This window comes from Peromyscus californicus, unplaced genomic scaffold, assembly GCF_007827085.1.
Source record: "Peromyscus californicus insignis strain IS unplaced genomic scaffold, ASM782708v3 Scaffold_11__1_contigs__length_118956290, whole genome shotgun sequence".
In the NCBI taxonomy this organism is placed as follows: domain Eukaryota; kingdom Metazoa; phylum Chordata; class Mammalia; order Rodentia; family Cricetidae; genus Peromyscus; species Peromyscus californicus.
In genome coordinates this window covers 38,969,983-38,978,431 of record NW_026294402.1, presented here as the reverse complement: position 1 = coordinate 38,978,431, position 8,449 = coordinate 38,969,983, and the positions used below count along the sequence as shown (strand labels likewise).

The following is an 8,449-nucleotide window of genomic DNA, read 5'->3' as shown; positions in this document are numbered from 1 at the left end:
GCTGGGATTACAGGTGAGGGGCCACCACGCCGGCTTTATTACAGAGTTCTAAACATTCTTTATGTATTCTGGATACTAGTCCCCTCACGCACACGGATTATTTTATATATTCCATGGAATGCTTTTATGAACTGTAAGAAGAGACATCAAGTAAACGCAGGTGAACACAAAGACAGGACAAAAGGATGATGATGATGATGCTTCATGACTCCAGGCACACTCCCTGCGAGTCCTGGGCTAACTGAGGACTCAGCCTACTGGTACCCAGGAGGTGCCCGCCGGCCCCGCCCCCCCGCCCTTTGACCCGCGCCGCTTCCGGTTGGAGACGTGGCTTGGGGCCGCCATCTTGGCAAGAGGCGAAGCGGCGGAGGCTCCTGTCAGGGGCAGCAGGTCCGGAGCGGCCCGAGCTCCGCTTCCCTGGGCCGCAGCCCGAGCCCCAGCGGAGCCAGAGCGTGGTGCGCCCCACCTGCGGCCTCACCATGGTAAGCGCCGCGCCGGGTCCTCTCGCCCCGGCCTCGCCGCCCGGGCCCCGACCGCAGGAGCCGCGCCCGGATCCCCGCTGGCGGCCCGGGCTCGGCGCGGCCTCCGGGGGAACTCGAGCGAGCTGCCGCGCCCGCCAGGCCTCCGCCGGCAGCAGCGCCGCGTCCGCCCGACGCTCGGACCCACCCGGGCTGGGGGTTGTCGCCTGGGCCTTCCGCCCTCACGTCCTGCCGGCTCCCTGCGAGCTCCGGCTCCGCCAGGCTGGGCCTGGCGGCAGCTTCTCGCTGCCTGTCACCACCGCGTCTCTTTCAGCGCTTTTTTTTTTTTTTTTTTTAAAGACGTTTTGTAAAAAAGGGGAAGTATAGGTACCACGGAAAGGAGTAACTTGGGACGCTCGTTTGTAGGACCCAGGTGTCCCGAAGCGTCTGGGGTACTGGGGTAGCGCGTACGTGTGTCATTGGTAGCTGGACAGGTAGGTGTGTGTAGAACATTGAGAAACGGAGTGACCGACTCACAGGGCTTCTGTCTTCCAGGAACCTACTACGGTTCAGGTGGCGTGACATGCGTGTGGCATATTGTGATCGGAGTTCTTGAGTGGGATAGGAGGGGTGGGCTGTACTTGGGGACTTGGTAGGTGCCTTCGGAGGCTTTATCTTTACGTACTCATCTGTTACGAGGTAGGAGAAATTAATGTGGATGAGGATGGGAGAAAGCAGAATTGACTCCACCAGATCGTGCTTTATCAACTGAAATCAGGATATTCGTGAAATAGAAGAGATTCTACGGTTTCCAAGGAGCTAGTAATTTATCTTTTGAGGGTTTTGTTTGTTTATTTTTTGTTTTTGAGCTACTTTGAAAGCATACCTAAGACCTAACAGACTAATTTGGTACTTGTCATGCTAAGTTCTATTAACCATCTTTCAATAAGAACTTGGTTAGAGGAGAGATTCGTGTTTGGTCTTTAAACCGTTGGAAGTTCCTTTTCCAGCCTCAGGAGTATGAATTACAAGTAGGTTTGCTTCCCCAGTTTTGGTATTAGACATAAAATTTCCAAAATTCCCCATATACCCACCCCAAGTCCCAATTCCACAAGGTTAATATTTGTTGTTTTTGTTTGTTCGTATGGTTTTTCTTCTTTTTTTAAGATGTTTTTATTTTATGTATATGAAGCGTGTTGCTCACGTGTATGTCTGTGCACCACCTGAAGAGGGTGTTGGATCCCTTGGAACTGGAGTTATGGACACTTGAGAGCCTCTCTGTGGCTGCAGGGAGTCTAACCCAGGTCCTCTGCAAGAACAAGTGCTCTTAACTGCTGAGCCATCTCTCCAGTCCCCATTCTTTAGTTTCTCACTGTCCACCTGGCTGTTCTGAAATTCACTATGTTGACTAGGCTGACCTCTGCCTTCCCAGCATTGAAATTAAGGTGTGTACCACCACTACTGGCCTGGATAGTGATTTCTTTTTATGTTTTGGGGAGTATTCATAGTGTCTATTAGAGGTGTGTTATTTTAATACTAAAATTAGAGCCTTAGGAAACCAAATACAGATAATCTTTATCAAATCTTGTTTATTAAAATGTTCTTGGAACTTTTTAAAATTCATTGGTAATTGAGGAATAGACCGGGCGGTAGTGGCTCATGCCTTTAATCCCAGAACTCGAAGACAGAGGCAGGTGGATCTCTGTGAGTTCGAGGCCAGCCTGGTCTATAGATCAAGTTCCAGGACAGCCAGGGCTACATGTTGCAGCCCTGGCTGCCATTCTTTTGTTGTTGTTGTTTTTTGTTGTTCGAGACAGGGTTTCTCCATGTAGTTTTGGTGCCTGTCCTGGATCTCGCTCTGTAGACCACGCTGGCCTCGAACTCACAGAGATCCGCCTGGCTCTGTCTCCTGAGTGCTGGGATTAAAGGCATGTGCCACCACCGCCCAGCCTGGCTGGCTTTTTATGTAGGTGATGGGATTCAAATTCAAGTCCTCATGCCTACAGAGCTTTGAAGCACTCTTATCTACTAAGCCATCTTCCCAGCCTGTCCCCCTACCCCCATGTTTTTAATTTTGATTTTTACATTTGTTTAGTAGAGCAAGGCAAACTCTTTAATATTTCCCCACTCCCCAGCCTTTTTTTTTTTTTTTTTTTTTTTTTTAAGGTTTATTTTGTGTGTGTGAGTGTGTTGCATCCATTTATATGTACCACATGTGTGTCTGGTGCTTGCAGAAGTCAGAAAAGAGTATTGGATCCTTTGAACTATAGTTACAAATTGTGAGCTGCCATGTGTGTGCTAGGATATGAACCCCTGTCCTGTGCAAGAGCAACAAGTACTCTTAAGTGCTGAGCCATCTCTCCAGCCCCCTAGGTTTTTTTGTTTTGTTTTTTAAAAACATTTGTAGAAAACCTGAGTTTTACCATCAAGACCCACATGGTAGAATAAAAGAACCAGTTCAGTTCACAAAAGGTCTGCTGACATCTACATAACTCATATATACATTTGCACAATAAAAAAAATAACTTAAACCCAGTAAGCATGAAAGTAGTAGCTCAGTACTAGGTAGAGTGAGTGAGTGTTTGGATAGAATGTTTGGGTGTAAGAGGTTCTTGATTCAATTCCCAGTACCAGAAAAACAAAACCCGATTAAACAAAAAAACCACAACGATACTTTGGTTTCATGTAAGTTAACTCAATATTTTAGGGTTATTTCAGAAGCAAGTGGCTTATCTTGGATTATACAATTAGTGGCAGGCAGAACAGAAGCCTAATTCTGCAAACTTCCTAATTCAAGGTATTTCTGATCCATATATATTTATATTATATATTTAAAATATATATATTTTAAATACATATATATATTTATATATATATATTTATTTAAAATACATTATAAGTGTGTATGTGTATACCACATGTGTGCAAGTGCCATCTGCAGAGTGCAGAATAGGGCATCGGATCCCCTAAAACTGAAGTTATGGTAGTTGTGATCTTTCTAATGCAGGTGCTGGGGAACCAGACTCAGGTCCTCTGGAAAGAGCAGTTAGCACTTTGAATCACTGAGCCATCTCTCCAGCCAGTGATCCATGTATTAAACCTGTACAGACAGTATAGTGAAACCATGTAAACATTTAAGTTGTTTGAGCTATGTGTGGTGATGCACACCTTTAATTCTAACTTTGTAGAGGCAGACCTAAATGGTGAGTTCCAGGCCAGCCAGGGCTACACAGTGAGACCTTGTCTTAAAATAAATGGTTTGGTCTGCCAAACAATTATTTTCTCTTTAGGATGTGCACGTAAATGTGGAGACCAGAGGATCTTGCTCTTTGTTTTAATTGAGATTTTTTAATTTAATTAATTTAATAGGTTCTCGTGTAGGTCAGGCTGGCCTCAAACTCTAAAGTAGATAAGGCTGGTCTTGAACTCCTGTTTTTCTGTTTTTTGTTTGTTTTATTTTGTTTTTCAAGACAAGGTTTCTTTGGTAGCCTTGGCTGTCCTAGAACTAGCTCTATAGACCAGGCTGGTCTGAAACCCACAGAGATCTGCCTGCCTCTGCCTCCCAAGTGCTGGGATTAAAGGGATGGACTACCTCCACTAGGCTCAAAAAGCTTTTGAGAATCATAGTTACTCATTCTTTTTTATTAACTCTTAAAAATAGTATGTGTGTGAATGTTTTGCTTCACATGCATGCTTGGTGTCTGGATGAGGGCAGAAAAGGATATCTGGTCCCCTGGAACTGGAATTACAGATGGTTGTGCATTGCTGCGTGGATGCTAGGAATAGAACCCAGGTTCTCTGCAAGAGCAGCAAGTGCTCTTACTGCTGAACTACTGAACTGTGTCAGCTGTCGTAGCATGCCTTTGATTCCAGCAGGCAGATCTCTATGAGTTCCTCTGATCATAGTGAGTTTCAGGCCAGCCAGAGCTACACAGTGAGACTAATGAAAATCATGGTAGGAGAATTGACCTTTTGATATACGCTCTATTTCAGTGGTTGCTAAACTTCAGTAAATGCGTATATGAAGAGAAGCATTACTGTGTTGAGGCATTTAAGAAGATATGTTAATTTTGCAGAGGATAAATTTATCTTGTTTAGAGATGACCTTTCTAGCTATATTAGTATTGGAGACCATGTCACCTGCATGGACCCTGCAACTTGTATCCTAGGTGTTTTGAGGTTTATCTGCATTTAGGATAGGGAACGTTGATCCTGCTTCAGTAGTCGTATTTGCTTTTATCTGGTTAATGGAATGACTCAAATAGAGTCTCAGAGTTTTCCTGTTTGAGAGATTATTTTACCCTATGTAGTCGGACATTTCTCTCCTGTCCGCCAGTTCCCAAATAACCACTCAGAGACTTAATATTTACTTATAAATGTTCGACCGATAGCTAAGACTTGTTATTAGCTAACTCTTACACTTACACCATATTTCTTATCTATGCTTCACCATGTGGCTCATGGCTTGTCACCTCATTTTCTACATGTCCTGCTTCCTCAGCAGCTGGCTGACTGGCAGGAAGGCATCTCTTCTGACTCTGCCCTTCCTCCTCCCAGAGTCCTTTGTGTCTAGCTGTCCTGCCTATACTTCCTGCCTGGCTACTGGCCTGTCAGCTTTTTATTAGCCAATGAGAGTAATACATATTTGCAGTGTACAGAAGGATTATTCCACAGTAACTCTACCAAGTTTTTGTTTGTTTGTTTTTGAGACAGGGTTCCTCTGTATAGCCCTGGAACTCGATATGTTGATCAGGCTAGCCTCAAACTCACAGAGATCTGCCTGCCTCTGCCTCCCTAATGCTAGGATTAAAGGTGTGCTCCCTACTGATTTTTTTTTTTTTTTTGAAACAGAGTTTCTCCGTGTAGTTTTGGTTCCTATCCTGGAGTTCAGAGAGATCTGCCTGGCTCTGCCTCCCAAGTGCTTGGATTAAAGGCCTGTGCCACTGGTGCCCTGGCCCCTACTGATTTTTTGTTTGTTTTGGGATAGGGTCTCTCTCTTTTAAAATTATTTTATGTGTATGGGTGTTTTGGCTGCCTGTATGTCTGCACCATGTACATGGCTGGTCACTGTGAAGGCCAGAAGAAGGTAAAGCCAGGAGAGAGTTATCAGATACCTTAGAAATAGAGTTATAGTGAGCTGTGAACTACCATGTGGGTCCTGGGAATTGAACATGGGTCCTCTAGAAGAATAGCTAATGCTCTTGACCACTGAGATAACTAGTGTAATAATAATAATAGGTATAAAATAAATCTAGTGTAATACTAATAGGTATAAAATAAATCATGACATTGTGGCACGTACAGGTTATCTCAGCTTTCAGGAAGCAGAGGCAGGAGGATGGAAAGTTACAGACCAGTCACAGCTACATAAGGAGACCTTCTCTAAACACAACAAAGCAGAACAACAAAACAACAGACTGGAGATGAGTGGTAAAACACTTACTTAGCCTTGGGTACCACCAAGCTGATAAGGTAAATTCAATATAGAGTTAATAGAATCAGAGATGCAGGAGAACTGTATTAATCCCTTAAATCTAGCTTTCTCTAAACTTTGGTTCTTACTTGAGAAGTGGAGCAGATGATAGTATCAGCTCTTGAGATTTCACATGAGAAAAAGGCAGTGTTCACTTAAAGTAAATCAGTAAAAATAGAGATTTGTTTGGTGGCGGGATCTTATTTGTGCTGGATATAGATGAAATACTTTACAATACGAATTGATGATGCATTTATCTAATTATTCTTTATCAATAAAAAACTGGGAGTCAGATATTGGGGTGAGAACCTGAATGATCAGAGTAGCTGCAGAGAAGCTGCCAGTGACCTTCTATCTCTTCTGTTCCTCCATCTCAAAGGACTGGGATGCTCTCTCAGCCCCACCTTACTACTTTCTGTCTCCTATCTGTCCTCAGTTCTCTAAAACCTCGATAGTTAATTTTGGTTCGCTATTGGCTAGCTCTGCCCTCTGACTCAAAGCAAACTTTATTGTCAGAATGCAGTCAAAATACCACAACAAATTGTCTTTTGGGATTTGGAGGGGGTTATTTTGTTTTGTTTGAAACAGGGTCTCTATGTAACCCCAGCTGTCCTGCAGCCTGATATATAGACCAGACTGGTCTTGATCTCAGAGAGCCCTATCTACCTGTCTCTGTCTCTGAGTGCTGGAACTAAAAGTATGCACCACCACACCTGGCTCAATATGAATTGTTTTATTCTGCTGCTTAAGCATGATGGTAATTCTCTTCCATATACCTTAACTAGCCAACTTTTCTTTTACTTTCGTTCTCATTCCCCCCCCCCCCCCCACAATGGTCTTTTGTAGCCTACACTGGCCTTGAACTCTGTAGAACAGGATGACCTTGTGCTTCTAATTCTCCTGCCTCTAGGTGCTGGGACTGGATCATGTATTCTCTCTGGATACTGTAGCCTTATATACTGATTACAAAACTACTATTAATACATTGAAACTAAATGAATGTACACCCGTAATCCCAGCTGCTTTAAAGAAATAGCATAAGTTTGAAGGCAGCCAGGAAATTTAGAAAGACCCTGTAATAAAATAAGATGAAAACTTTAAAATAGACAAAATGCTTGGGATATATAACATGCTTGCCTCTTATGCTAGAGGCTCTGGGTTTAGTTTTCAGTACTGAGAGATGGAAGCGTTGCCACTGTGAAGATATTTGTTTAAATTGACTGACATTTATTTTTCAAATTGTTTATCTGTAATGGACAGGTTTCCTTAAAGTTGAGAAGTTTAACCAGGGTTTGTTGTTTAAAAGATTATATCCTAACAGTGAGTCTTCCCAAATGTGTCAATCTTTTGTTGTTGCTTGTGTGAACTCTTGGATCCCTATCCCAAAGAGGCCATTAGAACACGACTTAGCTTTCCTACTCTTCTTATTGGCATTTGAGGGTCCGCTCTTCCTTCTGCATTTGTTTTGTGAAATAAATGGAGACATCAGAAGGGTTGTTGCATCTTAATCATTGCTCAGTGTCAAAACTTAGGTGAAACACCTGGTTATGTAGATTTTTACTTCACAGCTTGTTTGCATGTCTAGAAGGTGAACCTGATGGGAAAGCTAATCAAAGGACAGATCAACTCAGACTTAATAAATTGGTTTCATATTCCAAGTAAAAATGAAAAGGAAGCTCAGGGGCTTCTCATGCACCCCTGTGTTTCCTTTGGCCGAGACAGGTATCTAGCCTAAGCTGAGTACCCGTGCTGAGTAGGAATTAGGCGTGTGCCACCATACTCAGGCGGTGCTCTTATAACCCTTTCGTCTGCCTCACTGGACTTCTGCTTTGATACGGAGAGCGCTACACTTTTTAAGAAAGTTTTGATTTGTTGTGTATGGTTGTGCCAAAGCAGAGTGCAACCCAGCTCTGAGTGATAACTGATTCAAGAGTGTGAGTGTAAAGGGCTGATGAGAGGGCTCAGCTGGTGAAGATACTTGCCGCCATGCTGGCTCCTGAGTTTGGTCCCTGGAACCCATAGTAGAGGGAGAGAACTGACTCCCTCAAGGTGGCTTCTGGCCTCCACACAGTTTGATCCCTGGAACCCATAGTAGAGGGAGAGAACTGACTCCCTCAAGGTGGCTTCTGGCCTCCACACAGGTGCACAGCCACACATGCATATGATCAGTCAGTCAATATAAATAATGAGTATAGACTCTGGAGAAAGTGCTCCATGTGTGTTTGTGTGTAGTGCGGGTGGTATAACCTGCTTTTTGCACATTCTAGGCCAAAGCTATAGTTTTTTTTTTAACTAATTTTTTCTTTTAAGCTGGGTGGTGGCAGCATACACTTTTAATCACAGCGCTTGGGTGGCAGAGGCAGGCATATCTCTGTGAGTTCGAGGCCAGCCTGGTCTACAAAGTGAGATCCAAGACAGCCAGGACTGTTACACAGAGAAACCCTGTCTCGAAAAATCCAAAAAAAAAAATTTTTTTTTTTAAATTTTAGATATATTATGGAAACAATGAAGTATAGTT

General features: G+C 43.5%; 1 protein-coding gene across 1 annotated transcript in view; it reads left to right on the top strand.

Annotated features, from left to right (window-relative positions):
- Positions 1–315: 315 nt before the first annotated feature.
- Positions 316–8,449, top strand: part of Arcn1 (archain 1) — a 29,201-nt gene continuing 21,067 nt past the window's right edge. The window contains exon 1 of the mRNA XM_052758505.1: positions 316–482. Within this exon, the coding sequence (XP_052614465.1) occupies positions 480–482 (3 nt within the window). The 5' untranslated portion in view covers positions 316–479. The remainder of the gene's footprint in view (positions 483–8,449) is intronic.